This window comes from Salvelinus alpinus, chromosome 14 (assembly GCF_045679555.1).
Source record: "Salvelinus alpinus chromosome 14, SLU_Salpinus.1, whole genome shotgun sequence".
NCBI classification, from domain to species: Eukaryota; Metazoa; Chordata; class Actinopteri; order Salmoniformes; family Salmonidae; genus Salvelinus; species Salvelinus alpinus.
Genome location: NC_092099.1, coordinates 6,683,533 through 6,709,475, shown reverse-complemented (window position 1 = coordinate 6,709,475; position 25,943 = coordinate 6,683,533). Strand labels below are relative to the sequence as shown.

The 25,943-nt window shown below is 42.2% G+C and overlaps 1 protein-coding gene and 1 long non-coding RNA gene across 4 annotated transcripts in view; one reads left to right on the top strand and one right to left on the bottom strand.

The window, feature by feature from the left end:
- tbc1d4 (TBC1 domain family, member 4) overlaps positions 1-25,943 on the top strand; it is a 248,987-nt gene that overhangs the window by 218,352 nt on the left and 4,692 nt on the right. For all 3 annotated transcript variants that reach the window (XM_071341978.1, XM_071341976.1, XM_071341979.1), the window contains 6 exons: positions 13,138-13,302; positions 13,718-13,876; positions 14,292-14,536; positions 18,838-18,997; positions 23,799-23,968; positions 24,880-25,056. In XM_071341978.1, coding sequence (XP_071198079.1) covers positions 13,138-13,302; positions 13,718-13,876; positions 14,292-14,536; positions 18,838-18,997; positions 23,799-23,968; positions 24,880-25,056 — 1,076 coding nt within the window. The remainder of the gene's footprint in view (positions 1-13,137; positions 13,303-13,717; positions 13,877-14,291; positions 14,537-18,837; positions 18,998-23,798; positions 23,969-24,879; positions 25,057-25,943) is intronic.
- Positions 1,616-4,698, bottom strand: LOC139539156 (uncharacterized). Its single transcript, XR_011667878.1, has 2 exons — positions 4,236-4,698; positions 1,616-4,143 (listed from the first exon to the last, which is right to left on the bottom strand). It is a non-coding gene; the product is annotated as an uncharacterized lncRNA (long non-coding RNA).

Sequence of the window (25,943 nt, the reverse complement as noted above, 5' to 3'; positions counted from 1 at the left end):
GTGTCCTTTAGTAGTGGTTTCTTTGCAGCAATTCGACTATAACGGCCTGATTCACACAGTCTCCTCTGAACAGTTGATGTTGAGATGTGTCTGTTACTTGATCTCTGTGAAGCATTTATTTGTGCTGCAATTTCTGAGGCTGGTAACTAATGGACTTATCCTCTGCAGAAGAGGTAACTCTGGGTCTTCCATTCCTGTGGTTGTCCTTATGATAGCCAGTATCATCATAACACTTGATGGTTTTTGCGACTGTTCTTGAAGAAACTTTCAAAGTTCTTAAATTTTCCGTATTGACTGACCTTCATGTCTTTAACTTCACTGCGCTACGGATACCGAATACGGGTTCACTTTCCTAAACAACCGCTGAATTGCAGGGCGCCAAATTAAATAATATTACTAAAAATATTTATAATCATGCAATCACAAGTGAAATATACCAAAACACAGCTTAGCTTTTTGTTAATCCACCTATTGTGTCAAATTTAGAAAATATATTTTACAGCGAAAGAAATCCAAGCTTTTGTGAGTGTAGCTTTCGATGCTACATTAGCTTAGCCTTATATTAGCTTGGTCACGAAAGTAAGAAAAGCAATACAATTAATCGCTTACCTTTTGATAATCTTCGGGTGTTTCCACTCACGAGACTCCCAGTTACACAACAAATCTTCTTTTTGTTCGATAAATATTACTTTTATCACAAAAAAACGCCATTTGGGTTGCGCATTATTTTGAGAAAACAAAAGCCGTGTTCCGTTCGACAAATACCAAAAAGTATCTGAAATGTTCGTAGAAACATTTCAAATGTTTTTTATAATCAATCCTCAGGTTGTCTTTAACATACATAATCGATAATATTTCAACCGGAACATAACCTATTCTTTAAGAGAGAAACGGAAAATGGGGAGCCCCTCTCTCGCGCGCAGGAACTATTCTCAGGACACTTGACTAGTTTTGAAAAAACTCGTTAATTTTTCAAAATAAAAGCCTGAAACTATGTCTAAAGCCTGGTCACAGCCTGAGGAAGCCATTGGAAAAGCAATCTGGTTGATACCCCTTTAAATGGAGGTTAGACGGGCCAGGAAACAAAGATGTAAAAAAATATATATATATATCACTTCCGGGTTACTTTTTCTCAGGATTTCGCTTGCAGAATAAGTATTATTTTTCTCACAGACAATATTTTGACAGTTTTGGAAACTTTGGAGTGTTTTCTATCCTAATCTGTAAATTATATGCATATTCTACGATCTGGACCAGAGAAAATGTCCATTTACATTGGGCACGTTATTTGAAAAAAAAATGAAAAATCTGACCCCTAGTGCTAATAAGTTTTAAGTAATGATGGACTGTCGTTTCTCTTTGCTTATTTGAGCTGTTCTTGCCATAATATGGACTTGGTCTTTTACAAAATAGGGCTATCTTCTGTATACCACCCTTACCTTTTCACAACACAACTGATTGGCTGAAACGCATTAAGAAGGAAAGAAATTCTACATCATAACTTTTAAGAAGGCACATCTGTTAATTGAAACGCATTCCAGATGACTACCTCATGAAGCTGGTTGAGAGAATGCCAAGAGTTTGCAAAGCTGTCATAAAGGCTATTTGAAAAATCTCAAATGTAAAATATATTTTTATTTGTTTAACACTTTTTTTGGTTACTACATGATTCCATATGTGTTATTTCATAGTTTAGATGTATTCACTATTATTCTATAATATTTTTCCACTTTTTGAAAGTACTTTTGTGCAACAACAAAAAAATCCACCACCTGTCACTCTTTATTTAATTGTTCCAAATAATTTTCCGTAGTATTGTGTGTAGATGAGTGACATTTTTTGGAATAAGTCGAGGGGTATTTTCTGAAGACTAGCTAAAGTTAGATATCTAAAGGTATAGTGCATTCGGAAAGTATTCAGATCCCTTGACTTTTTCCACATTTTGTTATGGTACAGCCTTATTCTAAAATGGATTAAATAAAATATTTTCCTCATCAATCTACACAAAATACCCAATAATGAAAGAGCGAAAAAAGTGTTTTTGAAATTTTTGCAAATGTATTACAAATAAAAACAGATTGATCATCCTTGAGATGTTTGTACAACTTGATTGGAATCCATATGTGGTAAATTCAATTTATTGGACATGATTTGGAAAGGCAGACACCTGTCTGTATAAGGTCCCACCATTGACAGTGCATGTCAGAGCAAAAACCAAGCTATTAGGTCAAACTAATTGTCCATAGAGCTTCGAGGCAGGATTGTGACGAGGCACAGATCTGCGTAAGGGTAACAACACATTTCTTCAGCTTTGAAGGTCCCCAAGAACATGGTGGCCTCCATCATTCTTAAATGGAAGAAGTTTGGAACCATCAAGACTCTTCCTAGAGCTGGCCGCCCAGCCAAACTGAGCAATCAGGGGAGAGAAGGGCCTTGGTCAGGGAGGTGCACAAGAACCCAATGGTCACTCTGACAGATTTACAGAGTTCCTCTGTGGAGATGGGAGAACCTTTTAAAAAGGACAACCATATCCGCAGCACTCTACCAATCAGGCCTTTATGGTAGGGTGGCCAGATTCTCTGGTCTGATGAAACGAAGATTGAACTCTTTGGCCTAAATGCCAAGCGTCACGGCTGGAGGAAACCTGGCACCATCCCTACAGTGAAGCATGGTGGTGGCAGCATCATGCTGTCGGGACGTTTTTCAGCGGCAGGGACTGGGAGACTAGTTAGGATCGAGGGAAAGATGAATGGAGCAAAGTACAGAGAGATCCTTGATGAAAACCTACTCCAGAACACTCAGGACCTCAGACTGAGGCGACCTTCCAACAGGACAATGACCCTAAGCACACAGCCAACACAACGCAGGAGAAACGCAGGCTTCGGGAAAAGTCTCTAAATGTCCCTGAGTTGACCTGAAAATATCTGTGCAGCACAGCTCCCCATCCAACTTGACAGAGCTCGAGAGGATCTGAAGAAATGGGAGAAACTCCCCAAATGCAGGTGTGCCAAGCTTGTAGCGTCATACCCAATATGACTTGAGGCTGTAATCGCTGCCAAAGGTGCTTCAACAAAGTACTGAATACTTATTTTTTTAAATAAAGGTTAAAAAAATGTCTACAAACATGTTTTTGCTTTCTCATTATTATCTATTGTGTGTAGATTGATGAGACATTTTTTTTTGTTTTGGAATAAGGCTATAACATAACAAAATGTGAAAAAATCAAGGGGTCTGAATACTTTCTGAATGCACTGTATATGTGACTCACCATCTGTATTCGGTCCTACGTAGCAAAATTTGAAATTGGGTTTAGGATAAAAGTAGAGACTCAGAGCTACAAAATGGTATATCATACACAGCATTTTTGAGGAACAATGGGAAAGTAATTCTGATTTGAAAGTTGATACACTTGTAAACTCACTTTTGAGAAAATGGCCCTTGAAGATTTGGGTACACCTACTAGAGAGCCCTTCTACACCCATTCAGCATTGTTCACACCCTCTTAAGCCAGCCCCACCCATCTCTTTAAGAATTCACATGTGAGGTCATGTGCTAAACAGTGAGTAGTGTAGTAAAGATTAAGACTAAAATTGGTAGGTCTCTACAGAAGGTGTAAACGGTACAGCCAAATGGTTACTTGCATAGTAGCAATATCAGAAATAGATACTGTCAAAATACAATAATATACAGTATATACAGAACAATATACAGAACGATATCAGCGATAGACAAGGTAGTTATAATACAATCAGGGGTAAAGTGGGTGAGCAGCAGGATAAAAAAAATAGTAGCAGCAACGTGTGTGTTAGGAGAGAGTCATTTGAATAGAGGCACTGCAGATAGTGCTGATGACTGGTCCATCTGAACCACGCATGAACAAGGGAATCTATATTCGGAGTGCCTGTTTTTGTCCTACCCTTGACTTTGTTGCAGGGCATATGATGTCCATAGCCTCTTCATCGCAAAACTCCCTGATCTTCTCAAAAATATACGTTTGTCTAGCTGTGTGCAGTCCAGGAGGGGCTTTTACAGGCAGACCTTCTGGGAGGAAGGATGTCAGCATTGCGCAGAAGCTGAAACCTGGTCCTGACTGAGTCTGAACGCTCCTTAGCGACAACAACACCAGGCTCCAGAGCATCGAAGCTGTAAAACAGGGAATAACAACAAAGAATCAGAAGACATTACAACCCTGCACAACATCAATTCACCTCTCAAGTTTAGATAAGAAGAATAACCTCATGCAATGAAAATTATTTTCACTGGTACTGCTTGATCTGTGGCAGCGGCCTGAAGTACGGACTCAGGTGTTGTTGCCAGCCATAGCTTTCCACCGGCACCGTACCATCCTCTAGTCCAAACAGCTGTGGAATGTTGGCTGTGTGTCACAGTGCTGTCCTTCACAGCACTAGCAATCTCAGACAAAGTGTTCACTCTGGTCATTCTGAAGCGCTGTTTTGGCCACTGCAGTTATCATAATTCAGGTCCACACGTGTTTCCCCAACTCCATAGTTGGTGAAGAAATGGTACATGTAGTTGATGACTGCGCTGCTGCCTGTGCTTGCTTGGACCGGCTCTCTTTTTGATGGGAGGCGTTAGACCCTTCTCCTTGTATGACTGCTGGAGGAGAGTCAGGAGTGTTTTACTCATGCTGAAAGACAGATACAAATATTTTAGCATTATTATACAATAGATGCGAAATGGCATTCTGAGATAACATCAGTACACACACTTCATACACATAATGTATACCATCTAACGTCAGCTGGCTAGCTAACAGCAAGCTTTAACTAGCAATAAAAAACGATAGCTAACATTAGGCTATAACTAGCCATGCGAAATGGCATTCTGAGAAACATCACAAACGTTACACACAATTCATACACCTAAATTAATGTTAGCTAGCAACCCAGCCATCTAACCTCAGCTAACGTTAGCTAGCTAACATCAAGCTTTAACTTGGGGTGTTTTGTTTAGACATGTCACGTTAACGTTAGCTTGCTAAAAAATTAACTATAATCCCAATCCATAGAGTAATGTTACTAGCAATACAAACCGATTGTCATAGCTAAAGTTAACCAAATAAGTTAGGTTCAATGTTAACGTTAGCTAGCAAGCCAGCCATCTAACCTCAGCTGGCTAGCTAACAGCAAGCCAGCCATCTAACCTCAGCTGGCTAGCTAACAGCAAGCCAGCCATCTAACCTCAGCTGGCTAGCTAACAGCAAGCCAGCCATCTAACCTCAGCTGGCTAGCTAACAGCAAGCCAGCCATCTAACCTCAGCTGGCTAGCTAACAGCAAGCCAGCCATCTAACCTCAGCTGGCTAGCTAACAGCAAGCCAGCCATCTAACCTCAGCTGGCAAGCTAACAGCAAGCCAGCCATCTAACCTCAGCTGGCTAGCTAACAGCAAGCCAGCCATCTAACCTCAGCTGGCTAGCTAACAGCAAGCCAGCCATCTAACCTCAGCTGGCTAGCTAACAGCAAGCCAGCCATCTAACCTCAGCTGGCTAGTTAACAGCAAGCCAGCCATCTAACCTCAGCTGGATGGCAAACAGCAAGCCTTAACTTGCAATGAAAACAACTTTCTGACAAAATTAGAAACGTATAATATCTGAAACTGTTGCTAGATTCTTACCTGTATACATGGATGAACGCTTCACGGCAGACTGCAACCCCTTTCATTAAATGATACATCCTGTTTCGTTTGTACAGCTTGTTTGGCCCGTTGTGTTCCACTGATTTCAAAACTCGGTCAACTTCTCCGTGACAACACTCTTGTTTGCCGTTTCTTCCCCATCACTGTCATCAGAAGACTCTACAATGTCTTATTCAATGAAAATGTTACCCAAATCATGGATTTCCTCATCGTCTGATTCAGAGTCAGAGAGAGTCAGCATGGCACGACCGTCCTCCAGAAAGTAGTCCATCACAGTTTTTTCCCACTGACCTTTGTCGATATCACCTGATATATTCAGGGCAGCAATGTTATTGAGAGCAGTAGCAACATATTTGCAGTTCTCAATGGCTAAAGTTATATCTTTAGAAAAAACTGCAGTAGAAAGGATTATCTACGCATAACGAGCAGCTCATGTTATAGACACAAGATGCTACACCGCAGAACAATCTGAAACTCATCTCTCAGCATGTCCAGCCCACTCATTATCTCAGCTAATCATGGCTAGCGGGAAGGTTCCTGTCTTATTCTTAGCCTCTTAATTTAACAACTTTATTCGTATTTACAGATGGCATAAAAGTGTGTTAATAAGGCGCATGAGAGTTCACATGTAAGGCATATGAAAGATGAGGAGAGGAAGGCTGCTGTTTTATTGGCTCTTAACCAACCGTGCTATTTTGTTTGTTTTTTTGCATTGTTTGTAACTTATTTTGTTTAACTTATTTTGTACATAATGTTGCTGCTACCATCTCATATGACCGAAAAGAGCTTATGGACATCAGAACAGCGATTCCTCACCTCGAATTGAACGCATAATTTTCTTTAATGAGTCGGACGGGAAGTATATACTCCAAACACCCGAACAGGCCCTCATTCCCGTCATTCGCTGGAGAAAGAAACAGATTTCACAGAAAGAGATCAGGGTGCCTGGTGAGGATCAGGAGTGGCTAATCTGCCTTTGCCATTCGTACTGTTAGCCAACATTCAATCGCTGGAAAATAAATGGGATAAACTGAAAGCACGCTTTTCCTACCAACAGGACATTAAAAACTATAATATCTTTGTTTCACCGAGTCGTGGCTGAACAACGACATTAATAACATACAGCTGGTGGGAGATACACTCTATCGGCAGGATAGAACAGCAGCCTCTGGTAAGACATGGGGTGGCGGCCTATGTATATTTGTAAACAACAGCTGGCACACGATATCTAAGGAAGTCTCAAAGTATTGCTCGCCTGAGGTATAGTATCTCATGATAAGCTGTAGACCACACTATCTACCCAGAGAGTTATCATCTATATTTTTCATAGCTGTCTACATACCACCACAGACCGATGCTGGCACTAAAACCGTACTCAATGAGCTGTATACCGCCATAAGCAAACAGGGAAACGCTCATCCAGAGGCGGCGCTCCTAGTGGCCGGGGGACTTTAATGCAGGGAGACTTAAATCAGTTTTACCTAATTTCTATCAGCATGTTAAATGTGCAACCAGAGGGAAAAAAACTCGAGACCACCTTTACTCCACACACAGAGATGTGTACAAAGCTCTCCCTCGGCCTCCTATTTGACAAATCTGACCATAAAAATATCCTCCTGATTCCTGCCTACAAGAAAGAATTTAAGCAGAAAGCACCAGTGACTCAGTCTATAAAAAAGTGGTCAGATGAAGCAGATGCTAAACTACAGGACTGTTTTGCTAGCACAGACTGGAATATATTCCGGGATTCTTCCGATGGCATTGAGGAGTACACCACATCGTTCACTGGCTTCATCAATAAGTGCATTGATGACATCGTCCCCAACCAGAAGCCATGGATTGCAGGCAACATCCGCACTGAGCTAGAAGGTAGAGCTGCCGCTTTCAAGGAGCGGGATTCTAACCCGGAAGCTTATAAAAAATCCTGCTATGCCCTCCGACGAACCATCAAACAGGCAAAGCGTCAATACAGGACTAAGAATGAATCATCTACACCGGCTCCGACGCTCGTCGGATGTGACAGGCTAAATGCCTTTTTATGCTCGCTTCGAGGCAAGCAACACTGAAGCATGCATGAGAGCACCGGCTGTTCCGGACGACTGTGTGATCACGCTCTCCGTAGCCGATGTGAGCAAGACCTTTAAACAGATCAACAGATGGATTACCAGGACGTGTACTCCGAGCATGCGCTGACCAACTGGCAAGTGTCTTCACTGATATTTTCAACCTCTCCCTGTCTGAGTGTGGAATAACAACATGTTTCAAGCAGACCACCATAGTCCCTGTACCCAAGAACACCAATGTAACCTTCCTAAATGACTACCGACCCGTAGTACTCACATCTGTAGCAATGAAATGCTTTAAAAGGCTAGTCATGGCTCACATCAACACCATTATCCCAGAAACCCTAGACCCACTCCAATTTGCATACTGCCCCAACAGATCCACAGATGATGCAATCTCTATTGCACTCCACACTGCCCTTTCACACCTGGACAAAAGGAACACCTATGTGAGAATGCTATTCATTGACTACAGCTCAGTGTTCAACACCATAGTGCCATGGGACTAAACACCTCCCTCTGCAACTGGATCCTGGACTTCCTGACGGGCCGCCCCCAGGTGGTAAGGGTAGGTAGCAACACATCCGTCACGCTGATCCTCAACACGGGGGCCCCGCGGGTGCATGCTCAGTCCCGTCCCGTACTCCCTGTTCAGACATGACTGCACAGCCAGGCACGACTCCAACACCATCATTAAGTTTGCCGATGACACAACAGTTGTAGGCCTGATCACCGACAACGATGAAACAGCCTATAGGGAGGAGGTCGGAGACCTGACCGTGTGGTGCAAGGACAACAACTTCTCCCTCAATGTGATCAAGACAAAAGGAGATGTTTGTGAACTACAGAATAAGGAGGACCAAGCACGCCCCCATTCTCATCGACGGGGCTGTAGTGGAGCAGGTTGAGAGCTAAGTTCCTTAGCGTCCACATCACCAACAAACTATCATGGTCCAAGCACACCAAGACACTCGTGAAGAGGGCACAACAAAACCTATTCTCCCTCAGGAGTCTGAAAAGATTTGGCATGGGTCCTCAGGTTTTACATCTGCATCATCGATAAACTTTTTTACGTTCAAGTGGCTCTGCTGTGAAGTCATGACTTGCGACATACGCCTAGTTTCTTGAATCGGGTCACATATAGGGTAGTAAGCATAGTTAGTTTTAGCTGGAGTTGGATATCCAAGGCGATAGCTAGAGTGATGTCTGATGGGATATAGTTAGCATTAGTTTGATATCTGAGATAGATAGGCTATGTATAAAAACACCAAAGCTCCTGTCAAGCTGTTGTTTCTGTCTCCTGTTTATTTTGGGAGGGTCACATCTCTCGCTTGCATCTCACTTCTGTTTGTGATTCTGGAACACAACTAGTTGTAGAATGTCTAGATGGAATACACACATTTAACTGTGAATTAACACTTTTACACCATCCAGAAACAAAACACGAATCACCCTATAAAATCATTTACAGTGCTTTAGACTGTGTAAGACTATTGAGGTGGTAGACTATTTAAGAAATATGTTGTTTCATCTAGATTCTAACATGTCCAAGCAGGAATGCATGATTCAAGATATTTTGATAGGCAACCTAATCCAGTGATTGTCATGAATTGTGCGTTGACAATAGGGTATTATTGTTATATTTTACTGTTAAAATAGGGCTCCAGCATTTTTCAAATGTTGTTGTTCAAAAGAGATATGTGTTTACATCTTTATGTGCACTAATATCAAGGCATCATTTATTTTGGGGCTAATTCACCAATTGAGGAAGTGGAAATCTCCAAACACATTAGCTAGATCGCTAACACTAAATACACTGCTCAAAAAAATAAAGGGAACACTTAAACAACACAATGTAACTCCAAGTCAATCACACTTCTGTGAAATCAAACTGTCCACTTAGGAAGCAACACTGATTGACAATACATTTTACATGCTGTTGTGCAAATGGAATAGACAACAGGTGGAAATTATAGGCAATTAGCAAGACACCCCCAATAAAGGAGTGGTTCTGCAGGTGGTGACCACAGACCACTTCTCAGTTCCTATGCTTCCTGGCTGATGTTTTGGTCACTTTTGAATGCTGGCGGTGCTTTCACTCTAGTGGTAGCATGAGACGGAGTCTACAACTCACACAAGGTAGTGCAGCTCATCCAGGATGGCACATCAATGCGAGCTGTGACAAGAAGGTTTGCTGTGTCTGTCAGCGTAGTGTCCAGAGCATGGAGGCGCTACCAGGAGACAGGCCAGTACATCAGGAGACGTGGAGGAGGCCGTAGGAGGGCAACAACCCAGCAGCAGGACTGCTACCTCCGCCTTTGTGCAAGGAGGAGCAGGAGGAGCATTGCCAGAGCCCTGCAAAATGACCTCCAGCAGGCCACAAATGTGCATGTGTCTGCTCAAACGGTCAGAAACAGACTCCATGAGGGTGGTATGAGGGCCCGACGTCCACAGGTGGGGGTTGTGCTTACAGCCCAACACCGTGCAGGACGTTTGGCATTTGCCAGAGAACACCAAGATTGGCAAATTCGCCACTGGCGCCCTGTGCTCTTCACAGATGAAAGCAGGTTCACACTGAGCACATGTGACAGACGTGACAGAGTCTGGAGATGCCGTGGAGAACGTTCTGCTGCCTGCAACATCCTCCAGCATGACCGGTTTGGCGGTGGGTCAGTCATGGTGTGGGGTGGCATTTCTTTGGGGGGCCGCACAGCCCTCCATGTGCTCGCCAGAGGTAGCCTGACTGCCATTAGGTACCAAGATGAGATCCTCAGACCCCTTGTGAGACCATATGCTGGTGCGGTTGGCCCTGGGTTCCTCCTAATGCAAGACAATGCTAGACCTCATGAGGCTGGAGTGTGTCAGCAGTTCCTGCAAGAGGAAGGCATTGATGCTATGGACTGGCCCGCCCGTTCCCCAGACCTGAATCCAATTGAGCACATCTGGGACATCATGTCTCGCTCCATCCACCAACGCCACGTTGCACCACAGACTGTCCAGGAGTTGGCGGATGCTTTAGTCCAGGTTTGGGAGGAGATCCCTCAGGAGACCATCCGCCACCTCATCAGGAGCATGCCCAGGCGTTGTAGGGAGGTCATACAGGCATGTGGAGGCTACACACACTACCGAGCCTCATTTTGACTTGTTTTAAGGACATTACATCAAAGTTGGATCAGCCTGTAGTGTGGTTTTCCACTTTAATTTTGAGTGTGACTCCAAATCCAGACCTCCATGGGTTGATAAATTTGATTTCCATTGATCATTTTTGTGTGATTTTGTTGTCAGCACATTCAACTATGTAAAGAAAAAAGTATTTAATAAGAATATTTCATTCATTCAGATCTAGGATGTGTTATTTTAGTGTTCCCTTTATTTTTTTGAGCAGTGTATAATACCCACTGCCAGTGGTGTAAAGTACTTAAGTAAAAATACTTGAAAGTACTACTTAAGTAGCTTATTGGTGTATCTGTACTTTACGATTTATATTTTTGACAACTTTTACTTTTATTCCACTACATTCCTAAAGAAAAGAATGTACTTTTTACTCCATACATTTTCCCTGACATCCAAAAGTACTCGTTACATTTTGAATGCTTAGCGGGACAGGAAAATGGTCCAATTATCAAGAGAACATCACTGGTCATCCCTACTGCCTCTGATCTGGCGGACTCACTAAACATAAATGCTTCGTTTGTAAATTATTTCTGAGTGTTTGAGTGTGCTGCTGGCTAACCGTAAATTAAAAATCATGCCATCTGGTTTGTTTAATTTAAGGAATGAGAAATGATTTGTACTTTTAAGTACTTAAGTATATTTAAAACCAAATACTTTAACTTTTACTCAAGTAGTATTTTACTGGGTGACTTTCACTTTTTCTTGAGTCATTTTCTATTAAGGTATATTTTCTTTTTCTCAAGTATGGATATTGGGTACTTTTTCCACCACTGCCCACTGCACGTACTGTAGTCATGTATTAATCTAACATTAAATGTAATGTCCTAATTTTTTTTTGCAGTTATAGCCTACTACCCTATGCACTCGCAATTGCATGTTTCAGATCTTAAAGCCATCTCAAATATCTTGGTTGTAAAATAGTTCCTATTGAACTCGTTATTAAGAGATTTGACCCACAGAAAGCTGAGAACAACAGTAGTTGCTTCCAAAGCTATGTATTTCCCGCAATTAGATTTTTAAATGTTATACAATCAGTAGCCTTTTTTCTTTCTCTTCTCCCGGAGCCCACATCATGTGGCTCGCTCACCACAGCAGCAGGCCTCAGCAAAACAGGCCCCAGCGACAAAAACACGCAAAATGCGACAGTGGTAGCAGTCTGGAGCCCCGCAACTTGGCATACTGTAGCTATATTGTAATCAGAGTTCTGTCGTAAGTAGTGGTCTGATAGGTTGAAGCAACCTAACTAGCTAGCATTATCACTCTGTTATTACATGAGCGTATATATTGGAATGATGCACTTCCAGATGTCTCTTGAGGTTTGTAGTGTTTTTCCCTGTCAACTTGTTGGTGCAAATGCTGTCTTCTCCTGTGGAAACGTTGCGTTTGGTCTTGTTTGAATCAACATGATAAGTAAAGTGGCTCCAAACGTTGCCCCTTTTTTTAGTCAATGATTCGTTGCAACCAAATTGGTGACCAGTTGCCGGGCAGAGAGGTGACTCGTGAATGACCTGGGCATGGTATTTATTTTACACTGCATTGCAACATTGCAATGAGAAAGCCTTACAATTCTGCTAACCTAACTAGCGTAGTAGGCGTTAAGTAAACACAGAGAGCTGACTCGTGAATGACCTGGGCATGGTATTTATTTTACACTGCATTGCAACATTGCAATGAGAAAGCCTTACAATTCTGCTAACCTAACTAGCGTAGTAGGTGTTAAGTAAATACCTGAAACTAGATCCCCCTACGTACTGGTCTTGACGAGAAGAAGAAAAAAACTGTCGGGGGAGGTTCTCTTCTGCACTGTTCAACCAATCTAGTAAACATGGAGGAGTTAAGATGGAGTGTCAGCTTGTTAACATTCAAAAGCAGAAGTCACAGGCTCTCTTTCCATTTCCCCTGAAAACCGGAACATCCGGTTGTTGGGGACTCGGCAGAGGCTACAATTCTGCTAATGTCATTCATGCTTTTCATTGGACCAAACAAATAACACTGAAAAGCTCTTAATGTCTCCAAAAACTCTTGTCCAGTCCACTTACTTGTTAGATTTTAGTCACAGAGATGTCGTTTTCGTCAACTGAAATGAAAAATATTGTTTGTTTAGTTCGTTTTTTCTGGGTCTATATAGCCAGTTATCATCTCGTCACTTGCCACTGAAAAATGTTACATTTTCATCACTATTTTCGTTGCCGAAATTAACACTTTGATCTCTCTCTGACCTCTCTGTGTGACCTCTCTCCGCTAGCAAGTCGAGACGAGCTGCACATCCGGAAGATGAAGCTGGACTACCAGGAAGTGGGGACGTGCATTAAAGATGTGCTAGCCTTCTGGGACAGGAAGCTGAGCGTTCCGGGCAGAGCCAAGGTCGTCCCGCTGGACAAAGAGGAGGTCCACAATGCAATCTCTAAGGGTGAGCGAGAGAGAGAGAGAGATAAGGGTTGAGGTGTGTGTGTTGGGTGGGTGGGTGGCTGGGGGTGTGTGTGTGCTGAAGTCACACCTCTTTCTGCAGCTGCCCCAGACATCTGGTGTGTGTGTGTGTGTGTGTGTGTGTGTGTGTGTGTGTGTGTGTGTGTGTGTGTGTGTGTGTGTGTGTGTGTGTGTGTGTGTGTGTGTGTGTGTGTGTGTGTGTGTGTGTGTGTGTGTGTGTGTGTGTGTGCGTGTGTGCGCATTGTATGTCTGTATTAGTATGGTTGCCTGTCTTTGCTAATCTATGTATCGCATGTGTAATGTAATGTGTTTATCTTCCTACCACATCCTACACTTTCTCCATCCTCCCGACACATCCAACGCTCTGTACTCCAAAACATCTTCATCTCTGTCCCCAGGTGTCCCTAAGGGCAGGCGTGGGGAGGTGTGGCTCCTCTTCTCCCAGCAGCACCGCCTGAGACACCGTCTGCCCCCCGGCCGCCACGCCCCAGACACCCCCTACCAAGACCTGCTGAAGCAGCTCACGGCCCAGCAGCACTCCATACTAGTTGACCTGGGTATGTGCACGTGCATGCATCCACACACACAGACACACACACACAAAGACACACATGCACGCATGCATACACACACACTTGCACACACACTCCACCAGGACCTGCTGAAGCAGCACACTGCCCAGTAATACTCCATGTGTGCCCATGCTTGTGTATGTACTAGAGGAGGCTGGTGTGAGGCGCTATAGGAGGACAGGCTCGTTGTAATGGCTTGAATGGAATAAATGGAAGGGTATCAAACACATGGAATCCGTTCCATTTATTCCATTCAAGCCATTACAATGAGACCATCCTCCTATAGCTTCTTCCACCAGCCTCCTCTGGTACATACACAAGCATACATACACACACAAAAACAAACACACACCAGTTGATTGATTGGTGTATTTATTTCTTATTTGAATGAATTCAATAGGTCGGACGTTCCCCACCCACCAGTACTTCTCAGCCCAGCTGGGTGCAGGGCAGCTGTCCCTCTACAATCTGCTTAAGGCCTACTCTCTGTTAGACACTGAGGTGGGCTACTGCCAGGGCATCAGCTTTGTGGCAGGTATCCTGCTGTTGCACATGAGTGAGGACCAGGCCTTTGACATGCTCAAGTTCCTGATGTACGACCTGGGCTTCCGCAGACAATACAGGCCTGACATGACTTCTCTACAGGTAGGGGGATGGATGAATGGATGGGAGGGAGGGTGATGTTGCTGGGCCTCTAAGAGGACATTTCGGTAATGCTTTATTTAAAAGCCCAGTTTTTTAAAAATAATTTAAAAAATCTGGTACTTTAATCTAGTATTCACCCGGTGTTTATATGGTATTACCTAAGAAACTACAGGTAACTGCCAACATAATGGAAACACTTTAGTAAATAAGGGATAAAATGATATCTCTCTTACGCAACTGCTGTCTTGACCTCTGAATGCTCGGCTATGAAAAGCCAACTGACATTTTCTACTGAGGTGCTGACCTTTTGCACCCTCTACAACCACTGATATTATTATTTGACCCTGCTGGTCATCTATTAACGTTTGAACATCTTCAAGAACTGTAATCTCCACCAGCACAGCCAGAAGAGGACTGGCCACCCCTCGGTGCCTGGTTCCTCTCTAGGTTTCTTCCTAGCTTCCTGTCTTTCTAGGGAGTTTTTCCTAGCCACCGTGCTTCTACATCTGCATTGCTTGTTCTTGGGGTTTTAGGCTCAGTTTCTGTATAAGCACTTAGTGGCATCTGCTGATGTAAAAATGACTTTATAAAATACATTTGATTGAGTGATTGGTTTCCTTTATTTAGGCAGTTACCTGTATGTGATAACAATGACAACTTGCTAGCACTTTCACCACAAATAATTCAACACAATAACATCCTGGCACAAATGGTACATAGTGACGCTTGTGTCAATGAATCATTGGCCACTCATGTCGGGGCTTGTTCCACTTTTGCGAGCTCTGTTCAGTTCTTTTTTTCCTTTTTGAAATACAGAAGCTAGGGCAACAGTGGGTAGGAGTAGGGTTCCATTCCTCTTGAAAATCAAACAATCTCACAAGGGCTTCTCACCTGTGAAGTAGGACGATGATGGATTTATTTGTTTTTCTTAAGGATCCCCAGCTATTCTTTCTGGGGTCCAGCAACATTAAAGATATTACGTAACATTAAAGAACATTAAAAATATTACGTAACATTTCAGTTCATGACACTTCTCCCAACACATTAGGTGTGTTCCCTCAGGCCACCACTCTACTATCACATACAGCAAACAATAACCAAACCTTCCAAACTGTACTGTTCGTTCTGTTAGTCTTGGCTATACAACTTTACTAGCTTAGCCATGTGACCTGTTCTGACTGGTAAATGCACAAGCAGGCGTGGTAATGTTTAATCTATCTGGCAACTCAGGGCTGGTTTATGACCAACCACTGCCCTCTCAGGCCTTTAACTGTGTTCTTATTGGGCTCTGCTAAGGCCAACCCAAAGTTCACACAGGTCGAATGTTTTTCTCCATTGTTTCTTTATTTGTTCTCTATTGGCTAGCAGTGTTGACAAACCTTCCGCTGTTAGTAACTGGGTGGGTTTAACATTTGATTTGTGATTCTTTTTAAGCGCTCGCTAGGTTCAACTATCGGGACTATTCTGTCAGGGCTGGTGCATGCTTGCTTCAGTTTAGGGTCATTTTCGGGTCTTCATCTGTTGTTATTCTCTTCTCTAAGGAGCCGTGTCGGGGTGAGGAAAGTAAGGTATCTGATCGTCTGTCTACTTTTAGGAGACAGCGTGGTTGGTAGCTGTTTATCTTGTTAGCTACCCTTTGACTGTTTTGTGTGGAGTAGGAGTAAGCTATCATCAAATCAGCGGTAGGCCTATGCAGTCAGATGTTCAGGAGTAATAACTATGTAAAAACATCTAGCCAGATTCTGCATGTATGCATCCTATATGTGTACTATGTTGTAAGTGTGTTTCAAGGCTGATGTCTGACTATGGCAATTGGTTTACAATTGGTTTACAATTGGCTTATTCATCCCCCTCCTCTCCCCTGTAACTATTCCCCAGGTCGTTGCTGCAAATGAGAACGTGTTCTCAGTCAACTTACCTGGTAAAATAACGGTAAAATAAAAATAAATAAAATAAATGGCCATGTCCAAATAACTGTACATTGTACTCTGGGAATGAGAAAATATAAATGTTTTAAGTATGCTTTAAATTCCAGGTTGTTACACTCATTTTGGTTCTTTATCTCGTACGAATTCGCAAAATGAACGAATGCCGGGGAACAAGAACAATTGCACATTGGAAGATGCCTTTTCAGTAAGGATGAGCCTAGTATTTTGGTATTTTTGGAATAAACCAAACATTCCTATTTTGCCCATGGGCGGCAGAAATATTTTTAAAGCATAATTTAGATATTTTTCTAATTAGCATTTTTGACATTGGGTAGGCTATTTGTTAGTTATAGATGTACTATGCAGAAATCGCTTCGCCATTTCCTGGTTGCTAAAATTCGAATAGTTCGCCTAAAGTCAGTTTAGGTGGCAAAACAAGCAAGTGTAGTGTAGAGAATAATTGTACCATCTAAACCGCTGTGAAATATGTTTTCCATAACCAAAAATATTGTATTTTCAGCTGTTTGAAGCTGGTATTCAAAACCAAACATGAAAGATGCAAAAAATTTTACTTAAGAACGGGAAGAAGCTAAAATTAGCACACATAGAACAGATCTACCGCTTCTTAGACTTGCTTTGAATTATAATGGCAGATCTACTGTATAACTCACATTTCTATGTGAATTTGGTCGGGTCGCCCAAAAAGTTACTCATTGCAGCTTTAACTTGTCTATAATTAGATACAGTACACGCAGCTTCTCTTCTGTCATTACTTGATGCTGTATAATACTAAATAAAGCCTTGCTCATCAGAATGTTGATGATGCGGTGATTCTATCGATTTATGACAATCTACTTGCCATCAGTAAAGCTTTCTCTTGCATTTCTGCTTCTCTCATGGAGCAAAGACGTTTAGGGACCGGGGATATTTTCCGTGCAAAATTTCCAAATTACAGAACATCATTTTTGTTGAAAAGCTCTGAAAATTGATCAAACATGTTTCTGATCGAATATGCATCTAAGATGAACTGAAATACTATGTGGTTGAAAGTTAAATACTGTCAGCTTTTATGTTGCGGGGGGGGGGGCCAGTTTAGGCGACACAACATGGTCACTATGCATGAATATTCTCAAGATGAAAGAAATAAATCATATTTCTCCACTCTTCTTCCAGAGACAAAATGTACATTTGTTCTATAATTTTACTGCATTAATCACTTCTTTCTGCAGGAGTTAATATTATAATTAGCTAGATGTAAGGCCTACGGTCAGTGTCCAGACTTGAATAACTATTCCAACTATTTTCTGTTCCCAACTGAATTTCAAAGGTGATACTATGCAATCTGAGCCTGTGCAGACTGCAAAAAACAACAACAGTAAACGGGATAAGATGTTAACATGCCACATTATCCAGATCAGCATACCCCAAGCATCTTATTCAGGTTTCTCAAAACCAGGATACGAGCTTATTGTAAACGGGATATGACGTTCAATTTGACAAAGGTCAAATAGGGGGTGTGTGGTGTGAAATGGAAATGTGTTTTTTTGCTTATCCCACTCCCCCTGAGACAGAATGGGGTCACAGCCAGGGGTCAACTATTATTGATGGCAACTCTGGAGCAATTAGGGTTTAAGTGCCTATCAACAGATTTTTCACCTAGTGGGCACGAGGATTCAATCTAGCAACCTTCCAGTTACTGGCCCAACACTCTAACCGCTAGACTACCTTCTTCCCCAACTCAAACAGAATACTTGAGTATCCCAAATAATAACGGGATATTGAGGTGCATGTCATCCTGGTCAGTATGGCCGTGTACAAACACCCGTATTCTAAATAGTAGGCATTTTTGGTGTGCGAAAATAGAAAGTTGTGTAGTATATGACATTTTGGAAATTGAGCAGGGTTTAAATGCCAGGGTTTCATACTCATTTCAGCTTTTTATCTAGTTGTATTTTCTGCACACTATTGAGGAGGAGTAGAGTTTTTCTAGACCCATGTGTGTTTGACAACAGCTAATAATCACATAAGGTGACGTGCTGTACCAAATTGGATGAATGGCAGGAAAATAATGTAATTGTGAATTCTCAGTATGGATGAGCCTGGTACGTTGATGTTTGTTGCTTACTGCATTCATTTTTACTAAACGGTGTGTAGTGTGATTAGTACACAGTATGTCGTTTTAGTAAGTAGTAGGCAAGACAGATTTCGTACACAGCCTCTGGCTCTCTTGGGTACATGTTGAATGAAAATGTTGATAGTCTGATCTGATTGTGGCCCCTGCATAGCCAGATGTACCTGTTTTACAGCTGTATCTGCCGCATGTCTACCACAGATATGTACTGATCTGTGTGTGTGTGTGTGTGTATATTTCAGATTCAGATGTACCAGTTGTCCAGGCTGCTGCACGACTACCACAGGGAGCTGTACAACCACCTGGAGGAACACGAGATCTGCCCCAGCCTCTACGCAGCCCCATGGTTCCTCACACTCTTTGCCTCCCAGTTCCCACTCGGATTCGTCGCACGGATATTTGGTAAGCAACTGATTATACAGTAGGAAGTATGTGCGGATTCATTGATGTTTTTCTCGACAGACCTTGTCACACATAGCCACTGAACATTTGTATGTGGATATTTTTGAATGTCCCAGGTGTGCCTAGGGCTGTTACGGTAAACTCATTACTGCCACACCGGCGGTCACGAGTCATGACGGCAGTCAAATTCCGCTTAGTCACGGTAATTAGGCTTCTCCAAGCTCTGATGCTGCTGATGGCCTACCAAACTTGCTAACTGCCTGGTACTCAGCACTCTATTGTCCCTCTAATCACTCTGACATCAATGCAAATGTGATCGAAAATTGAATCAAACACTTCATGAGAGCTCATGTTGCGCAACATTTCTATAGGTTATACAATTGCATGAGGAAACAAGAGTTTCGTCCTCTATTAAAAATTGGAGGATCCCATCAGCTTTCTATAGGCTAGGTCTTTTATATTTATTTCTCAACGTTCCTAATATTAAGAACGTTACTTATATTTACAACAGGAGTATAGCCTACCTGGCTGGCATAAAAATGAATCACGGAAAAAGCGTCCTCCATTCGCTGTTTACATTGCATTTGGAAAGTATTCAGACCCCATGACTTCTTCCACGTTTTGTTAGGTTACAACCTTATTCTAAAATGTATTCAATCTTATTTTTGCATCAATCTACACACAATACACCATAATGACAGTTTTTTTTATTTGTGCAAATTTATGAAATATCACATTTACGTAAGTATTCAGAGCCTTTACTTTGTTGAAGCACCTTTGTCAGCGATCACAGCCTCAAGTCTTCTTGGGTATGACTCTACAAGCTTGGCATTCCTGTATTTGGGGAGTTTCTCCTATTATCTGCAGATCATCTCAAGCTCTGTCAGGTTGGATGGAGAACGTCGCTGCACAGCTATTTTCAGGTCTCTCCAAATATGTTGGATCGGGTTCAAGTCTGGGCTCTGGCTGGGCCACTCAATGGCATTCAGTCTCCTGCATTGTCTTGGCTGTGTGCTTAGGGTCGTTGTCCTGTTGGAAGGTGAAACTTCCTGACTAGTCTCCCAGTCCCTGCACCTGAAAAACATCCCCACAGGATGATGTTGCCATCATCATGCTTCACCGTAGGGATGGTGCCAGGCTGCGCCTTCTTCACCACGCTGTCTGTGTGGTTGGACCATTTCAGTTTGTCCGTGATGTGTACGCTGAGGAACTTAAAACTTTCTACCCTCTCCACTACTGTCCCGTCGATGTGGATAGGGGGGTGCTCCCTCTGCTGTTTCCTGAAGTCCACGATCATCTCCTTTGGAGCTCTGTCAAAGTGACTATCTGGTTCTTGGACACCTTCCTGACCAAGGCCCTTCTCCCCTGATTGCTCAGTTTGGCCAGGCGGCCAGCTCTAGGATGAGTCTTGGCGGTTCCAAACTTTTTCCATTTAATAATGATGGAGGCCTCTGTGTTCTTGGGGACCTTCAATGCTGCAGAAATTTGTTGGTACCCTTCCCCAGATCTGTGACTTGACACAATCCTGTCTCAAAGCTCTACGTACAATTCCTTCGACCTCATGGCTTGGTTGCTCTGTCAACTGTGGGACCTTATATAAACAGGTGTGTGCCTTACCAATCAATTGAATTCACCACAGGCTGATTCCAATCAAGTTGATTAAAAAAATTCTCAAGGCTGATCAATGGAAACGGGATGCAACTGAGCTCAATTTCGAGTCTCATAGCAAAGGGTCTGAATACTCAAATAACTAAGGTATTTCTGTTTTTTATTTGTAATAAACTTGCAAACATTTTTAAAAAACTGTTTTCGTTGTGTCATTAAGGGGTATTGTGTGTAGATTGATAAGGCTGTAACGTAACAAAATATGGAAAAGTCAAGGGGTCTGAATACTTTCCGAATGCACTTTCTAGACAGGTGGATGATAATAGTCCATTCTAAATCAAAACAAATTTCACACACACATTATTAAGTACATGTAAAGACCAGATTAAATCAAGAATAGTCTAATGGGTGACCATATTAGCCTGTCACTTGTGAATTATATATTATCACTGAATGAAGCACAGCTAGTAAGGCAAGAAACAGCGTATGCCTCTTTTGTTTTTGACTTCATATCATAGTCGCACACCTCATGTAGCCTAGCCTAAATGTTTTGATAAGGTTTGTATCACAACTAAAGTGGCCAAATAACTTCATAAAATGAAGCAAATTAATCCACTTTACAACCGGTAATAGAGCATAATTGGCATATGCAGCGTGTGAGTTTTAAGTTTGTGGAAGATTATTTTCACCATAAAAATACACCTTTATAATTAAAGCATTGCATGCATTATCGCATTTGTGGTCACTTTTGAGAAGGGTCTTTTCCTGATTAATTGGTTGCATTTTGGAACATTCGCACTTGTAACTTACTGCAGTGTGCGCATTGCTGGGCTTATAATGTGAAAAAATTGCCTAATAGTTTATTAACATTTTAAGCTAAACGTTCTGATCTGTTGAGTCAGTCACATTGCTATAAAAAAAAGTTGTGGTTGTATTCATTTGGGATCTATCGCATCCCAGAACTGTCCCAGACTATTTTTGGAATATTTCTATCTCGCATAGAATAGGTCAACTTTTGTACTAATGGGGATACAGGAGTGATTTTATCATGTAAGTCTTGGTGGGGCAAACAAAACAAATTCATTTATGAGGCATGCCAGCAAAACCATTACATAGCACAACACTAAACGATACATTAATTGCGCTATAACGGTAACAAACGGTGCCCACAAACTGGTAGGGCCTACATAAAGCTGTCCCAACAGCAGAGCTTTCTTTTCAGCACCATGGAGTGAATCCTTACCACTGCTACACTTGGCAATCAGCGGAGCCTTGTCTGGCAGCGAAACAGTTCATTCAGCCTCATTTACTGCCATTTAAAAAAAAACATAGCTGATATGGCTGACTTGCTTAAACAAATGTGCTTTCTACTGACAATTGAGATATACAAACTATGGCATAAGAGAACGACGAGCAGATGAGAGGCAATCCGTAATTTTGATTAAGACAATGAGCGAGCTAGGACGGACGTACTCAATATAACTATTTGTTCAGACAGAATTCAGAACATGGGCTGTTCTTACAGTATTCTCCCTGTACACCAAGTCAGAACCATAGGATAAATAAAGGGGGCACATAAGCAGACATTGAAAGCTCTTACAATATTCGATGATTACATTTATCTAAAACAGGCTATAGGCTACATGTGAACCATCAAGTCAGAACAGTCAGAACAAACTATGAAATAACACATATGGAATCCTGCAAAGCTGTCGTCAAAGCAAAGGGTGGATACTTTGAAGAATCTCAAATATAAAATATATTATGATTTGTCTAACACTTTTTTGGCTACTACATGATTCCATATGTGTTATTTCATAGTTTGATGTCTTCACTATTATTCTACAATGTAGAAAATAGTAAAAATAAACAAAAACCCTGGAATGAGTAGGTGTGTCCAAACTTTTGTCTGGTACTCTATATATGTTTTTTTGCTAAACAGGTGGGGCTCTGCTGTTTGTTAGGCCTACTCATCTTGTTGGCTGACGAATAGTAAATGTGGACAGTTCTTCCAACATCTTCAATATGCGCCTCGGAATTCGATATGGTCGCGAACAGTTGCATCCCGATGTTTCTGTCTTCACTTGTAGCCTGTGAGAAGGACCCGATCACATGAAGGGCATTGGCTAATAAGAATTGAGATATCTGAGCGAGCCATGTGAGTGAGAGGTGCTTCAGAGCACGCAGCCGGGAGAAGGGAATTATAAATATTATCAGCCTAAGGGCACAACGACCATTGGCCGCAAAAGGCATACCTTTTTTTAGGGGGCATTACGACCACAAAAGGGATGCCACCGGGAAATTTGAGGCATTGTTAAATGCTTGTCAAATTGTGAATGAGAGACTGATGAAGTGTGTGCAGCCTGCGCAAAAAAAACAAAGCAGAGTTTTTGCCTTTCATGCGACTTTTTTCAAATCATGCAGCCTTAGAATGTATAAAAAATCTAAACATATAGCCCACCGTTTGTATCACAACTAAAGTTGCATAAATAACTCTTAATTAAGCATATAGGAGGACCTGTTTCTTTGTTAACCGCTCAACACAGAATAGCCGCATGTGCGCACTCCCTCAAATTGTTTGGAGAAAATATCCTTTCTATTTTATTCAGCTTTGTTCAATTGTGTTCTTCATACTATAAAATAATGCCACGGAATTCTAAGCAAATCTTGTCTGCTAAATGAACTAGTGTAGCCCACAGCGATATGGCATAGCCAGATCAGGTGTAGGCTATATTGCATGGATTTATTAGACTTTTTAAAATGTAGATGTTCCAAAGTTCTGCATCAGTGGCTTGTAGGCTGTGTGTGGAAGCCAGGAGATGCTAAATGTGTTTATGTTAATTAACGGTAATTTACCGTGAGACCGGCAGTTCTTTGTTTGACAATCACTGGCTGACAAAATGTCATGACCGCCACAGTCCTAGGTGTGCCACTGTACTTCCTCAATTGTGTGTAAACCTGTGGCTTACAGTCAGTTTCACACCCTTATCTTCACACTATTTCACTCACATTGAATCAGAATTACATTGAAGAAGAGAAGCTGTTTGCTGTTTTTCCTACCTTCTCTGTTCTCTCTCACACACACACACACACACACACACACACACACACACACACACACACACACACACACACACACACACACACACACACACACACACACACATTCAGCCCTTGTCTCTGTGTTCTGTCATAGATATCCTATTCGCCCAGGGGAGTGAAGTGATCTTTAAGGTGGCTCTGTGTCTACTGAGCAGTCACGAAGGGGAGATAGTGGAGTGTGATAGCTTCGAGACCATCGTGGACTACCTGAAAACTACAATTCCCAACCTCACCCACACCCAGATGGAGGAAACCATCTCAAAGGTACAGATGGGGGGGAGACATTTAAAGTGAGCATTCACTGTTGGTGGTATATAGTGAATAGGGTGCCATTTGGGACGCACACGTGTAATCTTGGGATGCACAAAATTGAGATTCTCCATTGAAGCGCTTCGGAGTCCAAGACTAGGTTTAATCTGGGTCTGGGAAACTGGCCCTACATTTACATTATATGGGACCCTTGAGTAAGGCACTTAACACTGAACTCCATAGATGCCGTGTGTGTGTGTGTGTGTGTGTGTGTGTGTGTGTGTGTGTGTGTGTGTGTGTGTGTGTGTGTGTGTGTGTGTGTGTGTGTGTGTGTGTGTGTGTGTGTGTGTGTGTGTGTGTGTGTGTGTGTGTGTGTGTTTCGGGGTTGGGCATTTTCATTTCAACAATGAACAATAAAGCACTATTCTATTTGATTATGTAGCCCTATTGTGTAGCTCAAACCCATGAGTGCTCATGATGAGTGCAGTGCTTGTGGACATAAGCGCTTAAAAATGACTTTGGCCATAAATATAGAGAGAGGTTGTGGAAGAGGCAAGCCACTAGGGCCTGCTCTGTTTTATGACGACAATCCATAACAGAGCACATGACACACACCCTGCCCAAGGGGGACTGTAAAGACCTTTTTGTGGCTCTTGGTTTGCTTTTTTAATAGTACTCACAGACTGTGCTTATGTCTTATGAGTAGCAGATCTGGGTTCAACTCCAACTCCAATTATAAGGTCGTGAGTAAACTCCAGCACTGATTTTATTTGTATTTTTCTTGTTTTTTCTACTTATTACCTGACTGTACAGGTGTGGGGGATTTTGACTTTCTCTTCGGGGTTGCCAGGTGTTTGACACAGAAGTTGATGTTTTTCAACTCTGGGTTGCCAGGTATATATACTTTGTAATTATGTGGGTTGCAGGTGTTGGACATGGACATCTCGAAGCAGCTACATGCGTATGAGGTGGAGTACCACGTGCTGCAGGACGAGACGGTGGATGCTGTGCTCCAGTCAAACAACTCAGACCGCCTGGATAAACTGGAGAAGACCAACAACCAGCTGAAGAAACAGAACATGGATCTGCTGGAGAAACTACAGGTGGGAAACTGGCTCAATTCAATTCAAACTTTATTGTTTCCTCAGGGCAATTCACTTTGCAGTCCAGGAGTACATAAGACACAATATAGTCCAAAAAGCCATCTTACCCCAGATTCTATTCTATTCTACTCTTTACATTATGAATATCCCAGAAAAAGAAAGAGGAGCACCCAAAATGTCAGCAATGATCTTTGAGGTTCAATGTAGGGGCAAACAGACAGGCTTACATTTCGGTGTGTCAGATGCCTTCCTCAGAGATGCTTATCTTGTCAAGTGTTATGGGTTAAGATGTCCCTCCGTTGTCCCTCTGTTTCCCTTTGTATGCAAGCTGTCTGGTACTACGCTCACAGTATATACAGTACACACAGAACATAGAAATGAACATGTTTTGGAGTCGATATGCACTGCTTCAGTCTGCCAGTAGATGTCACCAGAGCACAACTCCAAACACAGTATAAGAAAGATAAAGGAATGAGTCTCAATTCGCCGTCCAAGAAATTCTCCCTTTTTAATCCATACTCTAGACCATTAAAAGTATGTCTGTCTGCAGATGAGGTCACAGCTGAGGAATCGCAGGGATTAAGGATTGACACAGATTTGGAGAGTGAAACCCCTTAGTAAATGTTAACAGGAAACAGAGAACGTACTAGACTTAATGTTTCTACTGTGTTTTTAAGCAGGCACACACATGCCAGATGCACACACACCCAAACGACACAGCCACTCAGTCAATAATTTACCTACTACATTGTCCCATATCATTATTCTTCTAAAAACATGGTGTAAATCAAGGGCGTCAAACTCATTCCACGGAGGGCCGAGTGTCTACAGTTTTCTTTTCTTTTTTTCTTTCAATTAAGACCGAGACAACCATGTGAGGGGAGTTC